Raw genomic sequence first — 22,448 nt, 5'->3', positions numbered from 1 at the left:
AGAAGTACACGCCAAGTGTACATACATCTTTAACACAAAACAAAAAATGGAAAAGTATTATAATAACCCATAGTTTTCTTTCGAAAACTTTGTAAAATGGCGGAAAGTTTTCTTGTTTCTGAATAAAAAATGAAAGATGACCCCGACGTGATTTGAACACGCAGCCTTCTGATCTGGAGTCAGACGCGCTACCGTTGCGCCACGGAGTCACATGTAAATAAGGTTGCATTTTTATCTTATTGAAAAATATTTCTTGATAAATTTGAATGTTTAATTTTTTATTCTGCTTTGATTTTTAATTTTTATCTTGTTAATACACAATATTAAGAATATCTCAATTAGCTATTTTAATTTGAATTTAAATTGTTTTTTTTTGTACACTGAACAAATTTTTAGTGCGTTTTAAGAAAAAAAAAAGTTAAAAATTAAATTTTCATGAAACTCACTTTTCAAAACCTTCAATAACGTTTTATAAAGATAATGAAAAAGGTCGTCTTTCCATGTCCTAAAAATGAAACAGGTTGAACAAGATTATATTGACATCGAGAAACTTGAGTCTGAAACTATAAAAGCGCATCCGTTCTACCATGGTTTTATCCGCTTTAGCCAATCTTTAGACCTAGGATTAAAAATCCCAGCTGCGCTAAATGCCACAAACCATTATAAAGATTTTACCCATGGTTGACAAATTCTGTCGTCTACATTCATTTCACCATGGTTAGAATTGGAAAATGGAAGTCTTTTGTCTATCTTAGAATGATTGTTCCCTGCAAGTTTAAATTATTGAATTGCCATGGCAAATTGCTATGTTTAATGTTTATGTTTAACTTTAATATTAAAACAATTCAACCTTCAGCATGTCTAATTTTTGTCGTTGAGTTTCAAGTCGCCACGTGACATGAACAACTTTAAAAATCATAAAAGTGAATACAACTTACTCGAAATAATTTATATACTAAAGTAGCTAAATTAAATTAAATTTTTTCAAAACATTCCTATTCTATTTTTTTCTTATATATCTTTTAATCTATACACTTATACCACAAAGAAAACATCATAGATAAGAATATGTATCTATTTATATTTAATACACTCTTTAGAAAATTTATATTTAGTGCAAAATTCTGCTTAAAAGTTTCACAAACAATCTTTATTTGACTAGTTAAATCAGCTTGTTGGATAATAATGCCCTTTGTTCCAAATCACAGGGGTTAGAGAAGAGAAGGAATTGAAGGTGCTTCTCACATATCTAGTAAGCATAATACCTAAAACAAAAAAAATGTATTTTCCCAAATATCAAATGCAAAAATGAATACAACTTTTCAAAATTCTGTAGGATTGATAGAGTATATGAAATAAAAAATTTGTGATTACAAAATGTGTAAAAATATTTTCTTATTTCAATAGCTTTCTTTTATACGTTTGGCAGGACATTTGTTTTATCCTATAAAGGCTGGCGGGGGTCTGAATATATGTATGGCCTGGGGGGGGGGAGCGTTTGGCGCCCCACTCCCCTAGAAAAAGGTTTTGAGAATAGGTATAATGTTTCAAGGCCAGCTCAAAGAAAAAATAATAGACCTATAACTTTAATAGGTATGGTGCTAGGGAGGGTTGAAAAATGCCTAAAAAAGGTAAAAAAAAAAATATTTTTTGTTTTAAAAAAATATCAAAGTGTGACACATATTTCTACATACATTTTCAAGGGCTTTTCAAAAATATAGTTTTTAGATCTGTAGCTTTAGTCAAAAAAAGTTATAGGCCGGACTTTTTTTTCTGCCCTGCACCCCACCCTTTAAATAAAAAATGTTTTTTTAACAAAAAACCTTTAAATTATTATTCATTAAAAGTCACAAAATTTCACAGTAATAGTGTCAAAAATGAGAGTCCTAGGACAAAAAAAAACTACTGGGGGGGGGGGCCCCAAAAGACCCCCCCCCCCGCCTGTTTAGGGTTAAAACATTAAATATCTTTGATTTTAAAATGGCTCACTAAAAAATTTTAAAATGATTTATTTTCAATAAAATTTGAAATTACTAAACAATTTATCATGCCATTTCAAAGTAAAAAAAAGAAAAAGATTCTGTTTGCTAATTCAAAAGATTGCGACATTGTTGGAGTGTCTCCACCTACCTCAGAGGCAGGGGATTATAGTAAGGACTATAGAGACCACCATATCCATAGTATCTAGGTGGACCATATACAGAACGCTTTCCACGACCACCAGAGGGAGTGAGAGCAACTTCGAGGTTTTCAGGTGTAGCATCCTAGATATTAGCAAATTGGTATTAATCATGGTTTCAGAATTGTATATAACCTAACTAGTTCCAACAACGGATTATCCAAGACAATATCAAGTGTTTATGAAACATCGTTGGAAAGCTACACAGTACACGTCCATGTAAAGAAAATAATTGGAATTTTAGGAAAGAGGGGTCTATCCCATGCCCCCCCCCCCCCCCCCCAACATCTATGTTAAGCCAAAATAGCCCCATCAGGATAAAGCTTGAAAGCTGCGACCTAAACAGCACCTGATTATTGGACACAGTCTTTGTGTTCTTCATCTAAATCTAAAACAACTTCGGGTGAAAAGATACGTTTATCTTTGCGCAAGAAGTACATGTGAAAATTCCTCTCAGCAACGCTAGGCTAATATTATAATTTTACACAGCATTACAAATGGTCCTGTCCCAGCCCTGTTACCTGCAAAGCAACAGCCAACAGCTCGGGACGGCTCTGGGTCAATGCAACTGCTAAAATTCTAGCATCAGCTTTCTAAAAAGATTTTTTTGTCATTAAATAAAAATAAACTAATTTAAACAAGCGAAGTATGTTTGTGTTTCAAATTATCTCGTTTATAGAATTGTGTTCAAATTTAAATTAAAAAAAAACATTTTTTAAACGTTATTGTTTGTTTATATGAATATCATGATTTGTTGTTACCAGCAACGCAGTGGCGAGAAGTTCGCCGTTAGCCTCTTCAAGAGCAGTCTTCAGAAGGTTGGCGTCAGAAAGGGTAAGAGCAGTTTTCAAGGTCTCAGGGCGGGACTAAATTGATGATTATCTTGAAACAAATGAATAAAAAGGACTTTAGATTGCTAAAAGTACTATCCATGTATGCTTCTATGCCATGTACCCTCCTTAGTGGGGGCATGTTTGTCTTATGCATACCTTGTATATAAGTTCAAGTCATGTATGCAGGAAATACTTTGATTGCACAAAAACAACATGATTAAAAATAAGAACTTGTTTCTGTCACACAAATGCAACATTTGTATAGCACTCATATTCCAATACTACATACAACCATAATATATAATTAGAAAGGAATTATACACGCACATCTGACCCTTTAGTAAAAGTAAATTCAACCTAAAGTCTGACCGCGTCAACCTTGTTGCACCGGCTAGTCCTATTGAGTGTCTGCTTTATTTACCCAATGTCCGGGTAATACAGTAAAACTGGGACTGGAAAGGTTGACCCGGCTCGGAAATTCAAATGTACTTCAGCTGCCCGTGTATATATATGCTGATTTAAGTAATACTTATATATAATAATTATATATAAAAAATAACTGAGTTGTTCCATAAACTCAAAATTTCTAATCCCAATATATAATCCCTTTGATTTTTCAAACATAGACAACAGACAACAGACGTAACAGTTTGTAATATCTCAGGTCTTCAACATTTGGTTGCAAATATATAGGGTTTGGAAAATACAAATTTGTGGCAAAGGCTTAATTTCTGAATTTACCCGTGTAAGAGCAACTTTCAGGTTTTCAGGTCGAACACCTCTGGTAAGAGCAACTTTAAGAAGAGCCTCTGTTGCTTCAGTGAGTGCTATTTCAAGAAGATCGGGGTCAGCATCGGTTAGAGCAACTCTGAAAAATATCCATGTAAAGAAACTTTTGTGAATTATGAAGTAAATAACAATTGCAATGAACTGTCTGATGTTCCAACTAGAGTCCAAGAGTGGAAAAGTAATCATTTTATGTATATATTGTCTGATAGCAATTGCAATTGGGTGTCACAAAAAAACTTTTCTTTTTCCAAATTAGCCGAATATGAATAAGAAGAAATGGGAAATGGAGATCTAAAAAAACCAATTTTCAAATTATTTCCAGCTGCTATCATCTAGGTATTTACAGAATTTTGTTAAAATAAAAAATAAATAAATAAATATGTTAAAAAACATGAATGGAATGGTGGTGTAGGTATTTCTGGAGGTGATGATACACTTCATTCAAAAAACAAACAAAAAACATGGTGCAAGACTTTAGCTGAATTAGCCCAAGCAGTTAGTATAAAAGACCTAATAAGTAAAGACGATTGCTTTTTGTCAATCAAATCCTATCATTGCATGTTGCAAACGGTATATTATGAAATTTAGGCAGTAACCATCAACTACTATAGGACTGAACCAACTTATAATATTTTAAAGATTTCAAATGAATATTCTAAAACCACCAAGTTTTTTAAAAGAGCTTTATTTTTGAAGATGTACTTCAGTACATTTTTCTATAAATTGTGGCATCAGAGAATAATAGTTTAGCGCACTAAAGTACTATGCACACATTGAATTCTTTGTACTGAAACAGGAATGATAAAATGCATATTTATAGAGCAAGTTAGAGTTTATGGGATTCAAATTGGTCCAACAAATTTTCACAAAGACCAATCAATAATATTGAAAAAGAGAGTAAACAAGATCTGTGCAAAAATTATGAGATGTTTTGTTAAATTCAGGAGATCATGATCATATCTAGATAGCTAACCTCAGAAGAACAAGATCAAGTAAGAAATCTATACAATGCCTACTCTCAGGAAAACAAGATCAATGTAGATCAAGATCACTACTAATCTAAGAAGATCAAGGTCAATATAGATCAAGAGGACTAACCTAAGAAGATCAGGATCAATATAGATCAAGAGGACTAACCTAAGAAGATCAGGATCAGCAGCAGATACAGCAGCACTCAGCAGCTCAGGTTTAGATTTAGAAACTGCTACAATTCTAGTCTCAACCTTGGAATAAATATTATAATATGTTTTAATTTTCAAATTTAGAAACTATCAAAATATGTTTTATTGATGATTTAAAACCTATTAACATATGTTTCATTGTTTGATTTAGAAACTGCAACTATCCTAGTTTCTATAACTTTGCAACATGATGGTGTACACATTTGATTTAAAATATTTATAGCTGACGTTTTCAATCATAACTTCTTTAATCCTGAAACTACATAACTCCTTTAAAGGTCGCAAAGTTGTACCATGGTGATTATAGATTTTACCTTCTCCCTGTGTCTAGTTTGCTGTGAAATAAAATTAATTTCAAAAATTTAAAAACTTCAAATGTATTTTTACCTCATTAGACGTAAGAGGAGCAGCAGATGCTGAAACAATGAGCAGTACAGTACACACTGAGACCTGTGTAGGGTATATATTAATACTTTCACAGCAGTACCATACACACTGAGATCTGTGTACAGTATATATTAATACTTCCAAATGCAGTACAGTATAAACTGAGACCTTCGTAAGTTCGTACAGTAAATGATAATACTTGTACATCAGTACAGTACACACTGAGACCTGTGTACAGTATATATTAATACTTGCACAGTAGTACTATACACACTGAGACCTGTGTACAGTATATATTAACCCTATCTCTGCTGGGGTACTTGAAAACCCCCCCTCTAAATCCCATGTTTAATGTCCAAATATGACAAATGATACATTATTGGAAAGCTCTTGTGCTCTACTTTTAGAATCTGCAAAAAATTGCAAATTTGCAAAAATTGAATTTTTTATCGCAAAATTTGTCCATAAAATGAAAAATTATACATTTTTGAAAAGCCCTTGACCATGCCATTTCAAATATGCAAAAATTTTTGCAAAAGTTTAAATAACCTAATTTTTAATCAAGAAAAACTAAAAATGTGCAAATTTCCTTTGACAGGTTGTTTGCAAAAATTTGCAATTTTTTTCGCAAAACTTGAGCAATTCGTTTCCTTATGTCAAAGGCTTTCCAAAAAGCTAAATTTTATCAAAATCTGACAAGTGGAAGTGGGTCAAAAAAAGATTTAGTTTGTCACAGGAAAAAAACAGTCATTCAGGCAGTGTGACTGAGGCAGTTAGTATTAAAGCCCGGCTTTGGGTATGTAGGAAAAGTCAGAAAATTTCAACAGCCTCAGAACAATACTTTTTGAGTTATGTAAAAAAAAACTACAGCAGGAATAGGGTTAATACTTGCACAGTAGTACCGTACAAACTAAGACCTGTGTACAGTATATATTAATACTTGTACAGCAGTAAAGTACACACTGAGACCTGTGTACAGTATATGATAATACTTGTACATCAGTACAGTACACACTGAGACCTGTGTATGTACAGTATATATTAACACTTTTACAGCAGTACAGTACACACTGAGACCTGTGTACAGTATATATTAACACTTTTACAGCAGTATAGTACACACTGAGACATGTGTACAGTATATATTAACACTTTTACAGCAGTATAGTTCACATCGAGACCTGTGTACAGTATATATTAACACTTTTACAGCAGTATAGTACACAATGAGACCTGTGTACAGTATATATTAACACTTTTACAGCAGTATAGTACACACTAAGACCTGTATACAGTATATATTAACACTTTTACAGCAGTACAGTACACACTGAGACCTTTGTACAGTATATATTAACACTTTTACAGCAGTATAGTTCACATCGAGACCTGTGTACAGTATATATTAACACTTTTACAGCAGTACAGTACACACTGAGACCTGTGTACAGTATATATTAACACTTTTACAGCAGTATAGTACACACTAAGACCAGTATACAGTATATATTAACACTTTTACAGCAGTACAGTACACACTGAGACCTTTGTACAGTATATATTAACACTTTTACAGCAGTATAGTACACACTGAGACCTGTGTACAGTATATATTAACACTTTTACAGCAGTACAGTACACACTGAGAGTCTGAGACCTGTGAACAGTATAGATTAATACTTGCACAGTAGTACCGTACAAACTTAAACCTGAGTACAGTATATATTAATACTTGTACTGCAGTACCGTACACACTGAAACCTGTGTACAGTATATATTAATACTTGCACAGCAGTACAGTACACACTGAGACCTTTTTTCAGTATATGCTAATACTTGAAAGCAGTACAGTACACACTGAGACCTGTGTACAGTATATATTAGTACTTGTACAGAAGTACATAACACACTGAGACCTGTGTACAATATATTAGTACTTATACAGGAGTACAGTACACACTGAGACCTGTGTACAGTATATATTATATTTTTAATGTACTTTCAGTGATCTCTTTTATTTATTTGCGGCGTCTAAAGATATGACTCCAAGACTGCAATGCATACGTGACTTTTGGAATAGTTAGTATATAAAGCAGTTGACCTATACCATGCACATTCGCCCAATACCATTATCTAAAATCATTTTGTCCCTAAAAAGGTTTGGGGGGATAAAGTCTGGGGTGGTAGCATCCTGTAAAAGCGCATTGTTTTATTAGTTGCACATTTTATTAGTTCAATTCATTTTGTAAACTTTATGACACTAAACCTTTGTTAAAAGTGATAACCATGCTTTGGATGTTTAAAAATTGCATTTTGAAAATTTCTTTAAAATGTAGTATATTAATTTTATTCAGCATGAGCTGTATCTTTGCTTTTTCTTAAGCATCCAACAACGACGTTGCGACATTTCTTTGCATATAAAAAAATAGTTTAATGGTCCAGTAAATTATTCATCAGATTGAACAGAATATGGTTTTATTTTTAAGAACAATGTAAACATTTAAACATTAAAAAAAATGTTAGTCCTCTATAGGGTGTGTTGGTTTAAAGTTTTATAAAATAAGAAATCCCAAAATGTTCATAAAATATTTTTCAGATGTATTAAAAAAATAACTTTTTCCTAAAAGACAAGAAGTTTAACGGCGATATTTTGAAAAAATAAATTTGAAAATGTTAACAAAAAGGAATTTCAAAACAACTGACATTTGTAGTAATGATGTGCACTGCTTTTTAAAATTTTCTTCTTGTAAATTCAAAATTATTCAACAATCAATATTTTTATGTACGTTTTAAATTACAGTTCTGTAAAGTTGGATCTTAATAAACCTGTTTTAAGTACAATATAGTGCACAAACTAATAATCAGGTGTATGAAGTGATAATCAGTGTGCAGAAACTGATAATAAGTGTTCACAAACTGATAATCAGTGTTCACAAACTGATAATCAGTGTGCAGAAACTGATAATCAGTTTGTAACAACTTTTGCCAAACCAACAAAGGAAACTTTTTAGATTATCAGCGGATACATAATTTGGTTTTGGACATCAGAATAAAATTTTAACAGGTTTAGAAAATAAAATATAATTGTATTCATTGAAAGAAAATTTTTATTTCTGACGTCTTTTTTGATTTCGCATTGCAGAAAAACGTTCTTTTAATGATCTGACCGAAAAAAATCGCAGAATAATGAATTCTAAATTCGAAACCGGTTTTTTTTTCTTTTCTTTGTATACTTCTGTTTATATAAAGATTCTGCCTCAGTTAAATGAACATGACAACAGTCGACAACTGCATATCAGATATAAACCAGAAATATCATCATAGCAATATATAGGCGTGGTCAGGAAGAGAGCTTTTGGGCGTGGCAAACACAAGAAGATAAGCAACAACAACAACAACAACAACAACATTAACAACTAGAAGGCAGAAGAACAAACACAAACAAATACAATAAGAAGATAAGATAAGATGAAAATGAAGAACAACAACAACAACAACGTATCAACAACAACATTAACAAAAAGAAAGCAGAAGAACAAACACAAAGAAAAGCAAAAACCATAAGAAGGTAAGGCAAGATCAAAAAGAAGAACAACAAAAACAACAACGTAACAACAACAACATTAACAACAAGAAGGCAAAACAAACACAATAAGTAGATAATATAAGAAGAAAATGAACTATTACAACAACATTAACAAAAAGAAGGCATAAGAACAAACTCAAACAAAAACAAATGCAAAAACAATAAGAAGATAAGATAAGAAAATGAAGAACAACAACAACGTAACAACAACAACAATAACAAACACAAGTCACAAGAACAAAAAAAAAACATTTTAAGATAAAGAAGAATAAGAAGAAGAAGGAGAAAAAGAATAAGAAGAAGAAGAAGAAGAAGAAGAACAACAACAAAAACAACAACAACAAGGACAAGAAAAGAACAAGAAGAAGAAATAGAAGAAGAAGTGGTATAGTGAAATTCGTATGTGACGACATGGTTGAACACAGTTGAAAATTATTCCATAAAATCCTAAATAAGATAAGAATGCTGGTCATACCCAGACCTGTAAACCGTCGAGGAAATGATGGTTTATCTCGCGGATTCCTTAATGTTCAAATGGAAATTTTCAAATTTTACGATCCTTTTAAAAATTTTTTTGAAATTAATTTCCTGGAAACTTTTATTTGTGTTCGAAGAATATGTTGTGTTGAAACTGTTTGTGATGAATTATCTGGCGAGATTGAAGAGTGTGAAAATATTGAATGCTTCTAATCAACCGTTCACAGGCATTAATGTTTAATGGCAATAGCAATACTTGGCAGAACAGAATTTTTTATCAAGTGGTTCTAAATATGTTTCACTATAATTGTTTTCTTTAACCCCCCCCCCTTATTTTCTTTCCTTTAATTTTATTTAGAATTTTTTCACCATCAGTTTTTTCCCTAATTCTTTTTTCTTAGTCTTATTTAATTTTCTTCTTTATTTTCTTATCTTCCCCCTCCCCTTTCAAAAGTAGCGGATTTTCCTATTTTAGATTATGTAGACTGTAATAATCGACAAATTTATTAAATATAATTAGTATCAATCTTTTCCAATAAGTTCCAAAGTTGCAGATTTTCCTGGTTTTGGTGATGAATTCGAAAATTTTTTAGAGTGAGTTGCTTTTAAATTTGAACGGACAAAAACCTTTACTGGGTTCATGTTCTCGGACCGCAAAGTTTGGCCCAATCAGTTCAGCCGTTTTGACATGTGTTGGATTGAATAAATATACATAAAGAAAGTAGTGATTTTTTTTTATATATTTGGTAAAACTAAACAGGCAATTATAGTTTCTTTTGATTTTTCTGTTTGTTTTTCTGCCTTTTGTCATAAAATTACACCATGACAAAGTACACAAACAAATGTTTTAAAAATAAAGATTTGATAGAAAATTGCAATTAAGGCTGAGGGCCATATTGCTATTAAATGCCAATTTTATAAAGGATAAATCATAAAATATTGCTTTGAACATTTAAAAGTTTTAAATTCGGTGACGTTGATGGACCAAACCTCTGTAGAGTAAAAAAGTAAATGTTAGTCCCACATTTTATTGAAAATATATTTAGGTCTAGGTTGAACCTCGTCAGTTCTAAGGATATAGTAACCATCAAAATCAATATTAAAAAAAGGTAAAAAACCACACGAAACTAAACAAACAACATTTTTTTTCAAAAGCTTGAGCCGTCAAATGGACAAAAGGGAAATGAACTCAGATCATGATATTGAAAAAGGATAATATAAAAATATTCCTTTTTTAAAATATGTTTTTATAGTTTTAAAGACAATGATTCTTCCTTCAGATTGCTTCTGTCATGAAGATTAAAAAGAAACTGTTTATATGTATAGTGTATAAAGTGGTGGCGGGGTGCGATCTAATTAACACACTTACACTTTTACGTAAATCGGGGGGGGGTGTTTATAGTGGAGTATTCAAACCTTTTAACGAAATCGACATAAAAAATACTCTTTTTTTAAATACTGAATTACAGTTTAATTAAGTAAAAACTATTTTTTTCTGTTCATTCCTCTTAGTTCAGTCTGTAAAGGTCTGTTGTGGTTTTTCCATTTTCAATGTATAGTTTTGTGTATTTTACGATATTCAATAATAATCGTGATAAGAAAGGAAACAAGTTAATTTTCAATAAATTGTGGTTAAATATATCTAAAAAGAGACAATAATATTTAATTATGTCTCAATATTTTTTATCAAGAGAATGAAAAAAAATATTTTCAACAAGTGTAAATCAAGTTATCCTTTCCAATGTAATAATTTATCTATTTATCTTTATATTTTATATATTTATCTTTAACACGTATTTATATGTGCTTCTACATAATTGTAAGAAATATGATCTTACTGTATTCATCTATTATACTACATATATCGAATTATCTATCTATATATCTATTCATTTTTCTATTTATGCTTTTTTTAGATATATTTCTATCTATCTATCATATCCGTCCATCTTTTTTCTCAGAAATTTTTTTTTCTGAGTCTTCTTTGAAATAATAAGATTAAAGAACTTAAAGTGGCATGTTCATTGTTTATGGCCGATTCAACTTAAAGCCTTTAGACCTGTATCTATGTTTTAATAAAAAGATATTATTTTTTCTATTTTAAAAAGTGTTCTTTTGCTTTTCTTTATTTTTATATCCTTGTTTCTAAGCAAAAAATCACAAATATATAATATTGCTTTATAGCTAGAAATACAAGAATGTTTTGCACAAAAGACGACTGTTTATAGGGTACCATTGTGAATCAAGCAAGTTTTTTTTTATGAAAATGTACTTAAAAGACACGAGTCACGTGAAACTACGTAACGGTTCCTTTAAAAAAAAAACAGTTTTTTGAAAATTTAATGAATGAACTCATTTACCTTAAACAAAATCTAATCAATCACTCACATTTTTTAAGCTTATTGTTTTAGAAACCAATCGACCAAATACTAGGATTAATCCATGATGTTTAGTTAATTGTTTGTACAAAAATTTTAATTATTTTTTCTTTTCCTTTTATTTATTGTCTTCATTCGCCAGTGTGTTATTAATTTTCTTTAGAAACATTTATCGTGACTAATTTGTTTTACAGAATTTACACTGCGGTGTGTTCAAAAACAGAAGTAAACACAAAAAAGTATCAATTTCTTTTTTGATATTATTAAAAAAATATTGCTATGCAAAAATAATTTAAAATAAAAAGGCTGAGATATTTTTATGACTTTAGAATTGTTGGTATTTTTTGGGACTTCCCGTGAATGTTCAATTGTAATAAATTGGTCATGGTTGCGTTTCTCAAAACCTAAATATTTCTCACAAAAGAGAAATTTTGATTTTTTAATATCAGGAATTCAATTTTTGTCCCTTGAATGTATTTGCGTAACCCTGCTATTAATCATTTGGAAAAGAACAAAAGACTTTTCAAAAGTTGATTGTTGCGGAATTTCAAACATCGAATTTTGAGCTTGTTTTTCATATTTAGGCAGGGTGGGAGCTTCATTAAATGAGGTATTTAATAAGTAACAGTTAAGGTATTTGAATGTCATAGACCTTATATCTTCCAAACTATGATTTCTGTGTGATCAAGTAATCAAGTACTTTAAATATTAAATATCTATTAGGTCGACAAAATATAGGGATTAAAAAATTAGAATTTGTGGTAAAGACTTAATTTCTTTCTAACTGTTAAAAATTCTTTTTCTTTCCTTTTTTCCATTGAGGCCCCCCCCCTTCTTTCACACCCTCCCCCCTCCCATAAAATAATGACGGTTTTTGGGAGTGAAATAACTTAAACCTAAATCAAAAAAGAAAAAACAATAACAAGTGAAGTATAGAGTTCTATTCTTCAAAGCATGTTGTGTTTAATTATCGTTAATTAGTTTCAGATAATTGATTACTCGTTTACAACGTTAAACTCATCTTTAATTTGTAAGCTACCTACATTTCCCCCTCCCACCCCCCTTAACAGATTTATTTTACCCCCTTCCCTTTCCTACCTTTTGATAAGATTGTCTTTCCATTCTTCCATATTTCTAAACTAATTACGTTCGTTCATTATTCTCATTCATATTTTTCTGGTTTACACATTTGCTTATTTCATTCTAACTTTCTTTAATTCTACTTTCGTTTTTATTTCGTCCTACTTTAGATCGTTAATCATTTATTCTTTGCTTTTTATTTAGTTTTTCTTTCGGCTTCATTTTGTTTTCTTTCTTTATTCTTCTCCAGGGGGCACATAGCTACACTTTCTTTATAGCTTGTTTACTAAAAACTTAAAGCCTTAAATTAGATTATTTTTAATAAATGGATTTTTTTTTAAAAGGGTATGATTTATTTGTTCCAAAAAACCCCACTAACCTTCATCATCCCCCCTTTTATTCATCCTACAAAGTACAATTCACATTCATTCATTTAATTTTCAATTCTGAAAGCTATCTATCTGTCTATCTATCTATCTATCTATCTATCTATCTATCTATCTATATATCTATCTATCTATCTATCTATTGTTGGATGGGGATAATAGTAATAATACAATGTTTGGATTATAAAAATATTTTTTTTTTCAAGATTTTATTATTATAATTTCCCAATTCAAACTCTAAGAGTTTCAGCCAACTTTCTTCTTCCTTCCTCTTTTTTTCGGGTCAAATTTTTGAACTTTGACGGTTTATACACCTTTGCTCCTCTAGGGTCAAGTCAGTAGCCAGGTTCATACACCTTTGCTCCTCTAGGGTCAAGTCAGTAGCCAGGTTCATACACCTTTGCTCCTCTAGGGTCAAGTCAGTAGCCACACATTTTTTTGACGATATATATAGAGTGCATTGAATTCTGTTATTATTTTTAAAAATATTATTATTTTTAAAAAACGTCCATTATTTTCATGATTTGAATCAAAAGATCTTTTTTTATATATTGAAAGATAAAAATAAATTTTTGTTGAACAACTGTTTTAATGCAGCTTATCAATCAACCTGTAGAATATTATTTAGTTTAAGATTTTCCAGATAAATAATTTGCTTCAACTGAGATTATTTTGGGCACCCTGAGAGCATTTTTTTTATTGAATGAATGAGTGAATGATTCCAATTGAGAAGAATGACTTTTTAGAATTTAAGTTTTCGAAATTTTGTCAAATTAAAATTGTCACACTTCAGGTAAAAGTGCAGTTAGAGTCATCTATTCATTTATTCATTCATCTCTCTGAACTGTCCTTCATCTAGTTTTAGAAACTATTAGAAACTAGAAGTTACGCCAATCTAAGGAAATATGCGCGCGTAAGATTTAAATAAAATATGTTTTTATATCATAACTTCTATTTAGAAGAACATTTGAAATTAAAAAATGTAACTGAATAAACTGACCGATTTATATTTAAATTTAGTTGTCTGGGTGTCTGTTTGTTTGTATCCGATAAACGTCAAAACGACTAAACCGATGGGGACAAAATTTTGTTTGGGACATCACGTGACCCTAGGGAAAGTTTTTTATTGTTGTAAAATTTGAAAATGCGCAAAAAAAATATTATGAAATACGCAAACTTTTTAAAAAATTTTATACTTACAAAGAGAAGATGCTCGGAGTTAAAGCCGCCCATAGATAAAGCAACAATTAAAAGTTAAAATAGAAGATGGGCATTGGGCGCGAAGCGCCCTAAATGCATAGTTTCTTATGCGTAAAATCAGAAATAGAGGAGCAGGGAGGTAACCAAGTCGAACCCTGTAATGTCAATCGAATTTCAAAAATTGTTCAAAACTCAGCGAAAACGACCTTCTCCTACGCATTTCTTAGACTTTTTTGATATAATTCTTTGCTTTCTGTCATTCCTGATCTTTATTTTTGTGATTTCTTGTTTTGAGATGTTTTTGATAATAGATAGAAAGATAATTTTGTATCCGGATTTTTTTCCGATTTTAAATAGATAATTTATATTTTTATTTATTGAAAATGTCTGGTATCCAGATTTTTATTCATTCTTATCTTAGATTTAACAGAATTGTCTAAATATTCTAATATTTATTTTTATTTATTATTATATATAATTTTATTTTTATTAGCTTTGTAAACAAAAAAGACGATTTTGAGAAACTCGATCGGAAAAAGTTAAAATTATTAAAAATTATCTTTCCAATGATTCAATTATACTTTCAATACTTTTAATTATAAATTAATTTACTTTATTAAAAATACCTAATATGTATTTCAGTCATGCAGACTGCAGAGACAAAATTTCAAAATAGACCTTACTTTCCAGAGACTTTCCGTTTAAAAAGTGATACGTCTCATTCACAACAATTAAAGTCTTTAATCTATTATTTAAAAAGGATTAGAAAGTCTATCTTTTTATTTTAGAAAATTAATCATTTTTAAAGATGGCTTCTTTTAGTTTCAGAAATAACGGAGACAATTGTTAGAATAAAACATTTTTAAAGCTAAAAAAGCAACGATATCTTCAACAGTATTATTCGAGAAAGGGTCAAATTGTAAATGGGACATTACCCCTATGGTCACTTTACAGTCTTTAAATAAAGTTTTAAAGCCATAGTTATAAAACGACGAAAAGTTGAGTTTATTAACATGAATGTATTTGTATCAGATAATAAATTAATATATTAATAATCTATCTAGTTGCCCTATGTAGTACATGGTTACCTACAGCGGATAAGAATGTAAAGACGACCGTTAACTCGTAAAATGTGACGATCCTAAGGTTTAATTGAGGTTTTGGCCTTAGATATATTAATCTAATTGTTTATACAAAGAAATAAACAAGTTTACAGTTGCAGGGAATAGTGAATAAGGAAACAGACCATATATATTTCGTACAATCGTCTCTGAAGTCTCATCCTTTGTGGGTCCCCCTGTATATATCTACCTGCTACCAAGCAGAAAAGTCACGTTGAACCAACATTTAACAATTTTACTTCTATTCAAACCCAGCCATGCTAGAACTATGAAACCAGGGAGGTATTCAGGGTTTACGCAATATTTTAAACAACTTTTATTATTCTACAATGCTAAAAGATTATTCAACCAGAGACAAAACAGCCATTTAACCTAGTATTCACGTTCAGTACAAAACGTTTAATGACAATTTGAAAATTAATGATATATAAACATCATGCATGATATTTGTTTTTAAAAATATGAAATTTACAAAACAATTTGTTAGAAATATATTGTTCGTTTATATTTATCCCTGGTGGTAGGTATAGGTAGTGGACATAAGATTAATTGAACAAAAAATATTAAAAGAATAAAATGACGTTGAATAGGCTGGACAGGGGTAATTTTTTCTACATCGAGAAAAAAAAGAAAAAAAATCCCCCATTTTTATTAAAATTAAATTGCGGATTTTTATAAAATTTAAATTTTATGTACAATATATGTTATTATTTATCCCTGTATCAACCTGTAGACGACAGAAGACATTTTTCATGTACGAATATTATTCAAACCGTGGCAAAAAATGGGAGAGGGGAGTTTCAGTGTTTAAGCGTGCATTGCCATCCTCTGTAATTTTACACACACTTTTTCCACTTCTAATTATTTTCTGTCATTTCATCGTTTATCAAGTAAATTCAGAGAAAAAGTAAATTTGCAAAAACTTGAATTTTCTAATAACATTAAATTCGAATTGAAAGTTTTGCTTAGTTTATAATTAAGAGTTCGAAGTTGCTTCATTAAGGCAATTAACGTTAATGAATTTCTTTCATTTCAAACTCCCAAGTCATTATTTTTGCTAATTTCAACAATTTTGATCATTAAGTTTCACACTTTTGCAACGAACAAGCATTGAATCAAATTAGTTGTAAACGCTTTATATTTTTATCTTTAATTAGTGAAACCAGAGAGAGAGAAAATTGTAAATGACTTTATGATTTTTTATTTATTGCAACTTTAAATCCCAGAACTTCATATTGTGAATGTGATTCTAACATTTTGTAAGCGTAAGATATAAGACGACCTTATGTTTACGGTAATGGTTGAATGGAAGACGACCCCTTAAGAGTACTCTAAAGCACCTATAGTACTGTACTCTCAACTCCCAAGGGGATCGTTTGTGCTAAAAAGAAAAACAAGAAGAATTGAGTTTTAAGAGAAAAAGTTCGTCTAAAATCTATTTATATGAAATCTGTCATTTAAAACAAATCTTTATAAAACCAGATCAAATTTTTTATTAGTGTTACCAGGACGAATTTTGATAAACAATTCTTATAATATTGATCAATTATAAATCAGTATAATGGTCTAATGGTCGTTACTTACAGGGCCAGCTATTCTCTCACAATTTACAGAAATTATTATTTTTCATAAAAATTAAATACTTGTTTCTTCAAATTATCTTTTTTAATATAATTGTGAGCTAACCCTGTAAACTAGTCGGTACATTATGAGTGATAAATATATATTATTCCGAGGTAAATATAAGATTTGGTAGATTCACAAAGATAAAGTGTCAGATAGATAGATAGATCTGTAGACAGATAGACAGATAGGTAGACAATAGACAGATAGACAGATAGAAAAATAGACAGAAGATGTTAGATAGACAGATGAATAGATGATAGACAGACAGGTAGACTATAGACAGATAGACAGATACAAAGATAGATAGATGATGATAAATAGACAGAAAGATAGAAGAAAGATATGTAACAAATGTAGCCTGGAAAAATCACATCCTTCCCTTGCATATTTGAACCTCTCTCTAATGGATCCCCTCTACCTCTTTATCTCCAAATTCAAAGAACCTTCCACCATCTTCCATCTCATTCTAACCTCCCCCTGTCCACATACCTTCCTAGTATGAAGTATATATACATGGTTAGATGGCAGTCAATGGCACTGCTCTCTGCTGATATTCTAAATATACAAGTCATCGTTGCTTAAATCAAGCATAAACTATGAAACTGTGTAACCTACATATACCCAGTCAGTCAACCAAAATAACATAAAAAATCAGGATTTTAAATCTATTGCCAGCCAGCACTCCTGTATGCCGAGTCCATTAGCGCCTGATTCAAATATCTATTTTCTACAACAGAAAAGCAGGGAATGATGTAATAATTTCTCACAAAAAGTTGACTTAATTTTTAGATTGTATTCTTTAAGATTTTAAAATGTTATAATAAGACTGTTGCATTTCAACTGATAAAGCTATATAGCTAGATAGATAAATAAATAGAAGGATAGATTTATAAATAGATAAATAGATAGATAGATAGATAGATAGATAGATAGATAGCAGGATAGATTTATAGATATATAAATGGATAGATTGAGAGATAGATAGATAGATATATAGATATATCTGACAGCTGAGTAGATATCCTGAATAAAGTTTTATTGGTTCGAATTTAGTTTAAAATAAAGTGATAAATCTTAAAGCGCAACTTTAACCCTTTTTCCACCAAATTTTAGCAATAAATTCCTTTTTTAAGTTGACCTTGAAACATCTTAGAATGTAATTGCTCTAGCTACAGGGTGTAAAACACAGTAGATCCTTTGATATACAGGGGTACTTACAAAGAATAGGACTTAAATAAAAACCTAACATTCTTTTAATATGACAAAGTGAAGATTTGATTTTCTGTCTGTTAATGTCAAATATATTTCTTGTTAACAATACAAGAAATACCCTTGGAAGAAGAATGGAGGATTCCATTTTTAAATGAACTAATTTCTGCAAAAAACAATAAGATTGTTATCAATGGAGTTGACCAAGCTGAGATTGACGATACTATTAATTTTATATGCACGACCTAATTACAGTATGATTTTGTTTCTTGTATTTGTATTCATTTTTGATATATACTCTTATAGTTATATTTTTCTTCTGTTTAATTGTACCAATTATTTAAATTGTGTACGTTTACGAAATAAATAAATAAAATACAATTAGTTTGTTCTCTGTGAAGAAGTTATTGCAGATGTTGTTTAAATACTTAGATAAAATATTAACATGAAACCAGAGAAAATAAAACTGTCAATTAGCTCATTAATTTCATTAATTTATAAATTTATTAATCATTATTTTATATTTTCATTAACTTCTTAGTTTATCAAAATATTGCACACAGCCATCATATATCTATATATACTTTTAATGTATGTCTGTCTGTTTGTCTGACAATAAACGTCAAGACAGCTGAACCGATCGGGTAAAAATAGTGTGTGGGGCCTCACATGACCTCAAAGAAGGTTTTTGGAACGTGGACAGCTAAATTTAATTACAGGCCTAAAACCAAGTTGGGAATAATCGTCCTGGATGCAGATAGTCCACTCTTTTCAAAAATTTAAACAAAAATCGAAAAAAAAATATATTATTCATCATCTCTTTTAAATTTAATAGATATTTATGAATTTTTTCTTTAGAATGTTTTACATTTTGATAATAAATTGATACGATTTATTCTGCTTTCTTTGATTGAATATCAGGCATCTGACTTATACTTGGTTGTAAATAATAGATAATTTTTTTTATCAAAGTTCGTCTCAAATTTTTATTTGGTAATGGTAACTCGGAAATATTCTTATAGTTGGGTTTCAACATTCAGAGTTGAGTTGGTTGACTTTTAAAGAGAAAGCTGAGTTTCCTGGCAAAGCTGAATTTCCAGCCAAGTTTTAAATAAAGTTACATGGATGTGTCTTAAATAAAGTCAGTATGAAAAAAATGGTTTAAAGTCCCTCTTCAAAGAAAAAATGTAAATTTTCAACCTTCTGTTTTTGAACATTTTTAGTCCAATAAATCGGTTTCTTTGGCCTTTAATTTAAACTGGGTTAATTGTTCAGAATTAGCAGGATCTGAGAACAGCAGCGTAACTAGCCTGTTAATCTGATGTAAATTGGACCACATATGTTGAACTGTTTAGTCTGGTATTAAAAGGAATATGACAGGTTTACTTGGAATAGGATATTGTTACACTAACACATATCATACGTAGGGGTTACACCATTCTTAACAAATAGTATTGGTAGGGGTGCAGCATTCTTGACAAATATTATTGGTAGCAGTGTAACACTCTTTACAGGTATTAAAGGTAGGAATGCAGCATTCTTGACAAATGTTATATTTAGTAGTGCAGAAATCTTGACAAGTATTTTAAGTATGAGCCTGCAGCATTCTTGACAAATATTATATTTAGGAGTGCAGCATTCTTGAAAAATATTATTGGAAGGAGTGCAGCATTCTTGACAAATATCATTGGAAGGTGTGCAGCATTCTTGAAAACATCCTGTAGGTATGCACATAAAAATAAACCAAAGCACATCCTCTATGCTTCGGAAAATGTCCAGTCATATTTTGATACAGTGAGAACCAGAAAACTGTGGAATACAAATTTGACATCAAAACAAGAATTAAGTGTATTTGACATTGTTTCAAAGCAAATACAAGTTACTTATTAATTACTTTTTAAGAAAAATTAATATGTTTAGGCTGCACAGTTTCTGTGTTAGGCATTGGAATATTATTAAGAGCAATAACTTAAGAGCCTAAAAGTTGAATTACTATTCCATACCTTTATGCTTATTATTGTACCTCATTTTAAAAAATAGCCTAAAATATGGGTAAAAATAGGTTCTAAAGTTAAAACTACGAGAACTTGTACGTCTACGTATTAGAACTGTAAGAATGATAATTTTACTTTGTCACTCCCTGCTCTGAATGCTAAACCATCTGGCTTAAAAATGAAATATTCTCACTACCCCCCCCCCACCCCTCTTGAAAATTGTCATTTTTATTAATCTTTCATCAATACAGAATATATGTTTCTTTATTCCTGCACCATGTGTTTATTAAACGATATTGGAGAGTCAGTGAACTTTAAAAAAACAATTTTTCTTGTTGCTTCCATTACCTGTTCCTCCCCTCCCCCCCCCTCCCCTCCTCCTATACTATCAGCCTAACTTCTATGGGAATTTCTATTAAGTAAGCCAAAAATTAAAAAATTATTTTGATTTTGAAGTCTGAGAAATGGTTACTTCAGGAATTGATTCTTTGACACAAACTCAAAATTTACTCCCTATATCTTAGTAATCTGATGGTGTTGACCTTTGATATTTCAAACTAAGAATAATTAATCTGACAGAATTCAAAGTTTGAATGTCTAAGGTTGACAACTCTGGGTTGAAAAGATAAAAGAATTAGAAAATCCAAGTTTGTGGCAAGGCCTCATTTACTTCAGTAATTCTTGTGTAACCGAAAGCTTTACAAATTATGAAAAATTTGTTCGAAATTTTAAACAGAATGTTAGGGATATCCCAAAAGTTTTGAAAAACTTGCCATTCCGCTCGTATTTTCTATCAACATTTGATATTGTTTTTGTAAGATTAAAATAATGAAAAAAGGGTTTTTTAGTTTCTTATAACCAGGTCAAAATCTTACATCACACTTAACTTTTTCACAAACAGAGTTGTCACCAGATGGACAGACTTCAAGGACTCCAGAACTTTAAACATTTTCAAATCCAAACTTGACAAAATGTTCAAATAACTGGACCCCTATACTTGTGTATTTGAAAAGTGTGCATGGATTGATAGCTAAACGCAGACGAGAACCAGGCAGACCAGAACACTATTCTGGAGGACATGGACTGATATTCCTACCATACTCCTACCTGGAGTCCTTGGAATTCCATCACAAGTAAACAAGTAAGTAAGTATATACTATATAAATAAAATAAATTTCGAATTTGAAAAAGTAAATGTGTTATTTAAACAATGATAATGTGCATTTTTATTTTAAATTGGTGTATAAATATGAAATGCATTTTTTATTAGATTTAGTGCTTTATTGCACATTAATATATCTATATTTTTAAATAAAATAAACGGAAGGATACAATTCTGCAATAAAGAAAAGAGAGCATTTAAAAATATATATGTTACCGCCATACTATTTCTAATGGTTCAGAATAGACAACAAACACATGACTGAACCTTGATTGGATCAGGCGCTAATGGACCCGGCATACAGGCGTGTAAAATGAATGTAAAAAAACCCGAAAATAAAAGTAAGCTGTTATGTCTGTATAATATTTAATTTTTACCGTTATTATGTTATTGTAATTATGTCTGTTTGATATTTAATCTATACCCTTATTTTGCTATTTTAGTCTTGTCTGTATAATATTTAATCTATACCCTTATTATGCTACTAAGGTGTCGGCACATATTGTATGTATTAGTATTATCATGCATATATTATACAAAAGGGCTGTCCCAAAAAAAAAAACTTTGTAAAATTCGTTTAAAAAAAATTAAATTCCGATACTACACTAAATAACGATGTATGTTTTTTTAAAAAGAGGAACTGAGTCGTTTTTTTCTACATTTTCTTAAACCGGGTCTTTCAGGATCACTTTGGTTTACTGAATTCCAATTTTTAAAAGATTTGGATTTTTTTGGTAAACACATTGAAGGTAATATTATGTATATATTACATAAACTGCTAAGTAAGTAATCAATATGTACGATATGCTCAAGAGTTTGACACAGTTAGGAGTTAACAACATTTATGAAAATTTACTTTT

At 30.4% G+C, this 22,448-nt stretch overlaps 1 protein-coding gene and 1 non-coding gene across 2 annotated transcripts; both read right to left on the bottom strand.

Moving 5' to 3' along the window:
* Positions 1-137: 137 nt before the first annotated feature.
* Positions 138-209, bottom strand: Trnaw-cca (transfer RNA tryptophan (anticodon CCA)). Its single transcript has one exon. It is a non-coding gene; the product is annotated as a tRNA-Trp (tRNA).
* An 881-nt stretch (positions 210-1,090) lies between these two features.
* On the bottom strand, positions 1,091-5,591 carry LOC111701461 (uncharacterized). Its single transcript, XM_023472752.1, has 7 exons — positions 5,370-5,591; positions 4,939-5,024; positions 3,754-3,880; positions 2,941-3,045; positions 2,701-2,772; positions 2,131-2,264; positions 1,091-1,265 (listed from the first exon to the last, which is right to left on the bottom strand). The coding sequence occupies exons 1-7, from the start codon at positions 5,574-5,576 to the stop codon at positions 1,250-1,252; spliced, it is 747 nt and encodes a 248-aa protein (XP_023328520.1). The 5' UTR covers positions 5,577-5,591; the 3' UTR covers positions 1,091-1,249.
* Between the last annotated feature and the right edge of the window lie 16,857 nt (positions 5,592-22,448).

Source organism: Eurytemora carolleeae, unplaced genomic scaffold (assembly GCF_000591075.1).
Source record: "Eurytemora carolleeae unplaced genomic scaffold, Eaff_2.0 scaffold410, whole genome shotgun sequence".
In the NCBI taxonomy this organism is placed as follows: Eukaryota; Metazoa; Arthropoda; class Copepoda; order Calanoida; family Temoridae; genus Eurytemora; species Eurytemora carolleeae.
Note: the sequence above shows the minus strand (reverse complement) of the source record. Positions and strands in the feature narration are given on the sequence as shown.

What these genes read in the sequence shown, in the direction of transcription:
- LOC111701461 (XM_023472752.1), bottom strand. Translation starts at nt 5,576, where the DNA reads ATGTACAAGTATTATCATTTACTGTACGAACTTACGAAGGTCTCAGTT. An exon ending in GCTGATCCTGATCTTCTTAG is followed by an intron (nt 3,881 to 4,938) that starts GTTAGTCCTCTT and finishes GATATTTTTCAG; the next exon opens with AGTTGCTCTAACCGATGCTG. An exon ending in TTCTCGCCACTGCGTTGCTG is followed by an intron (nt 2,773 to 2,940) that starts GTAACAACAAAT and finishes AAATCTTTTTAG; the next exon opens with AAAGCTGATGCTAGAATTTT.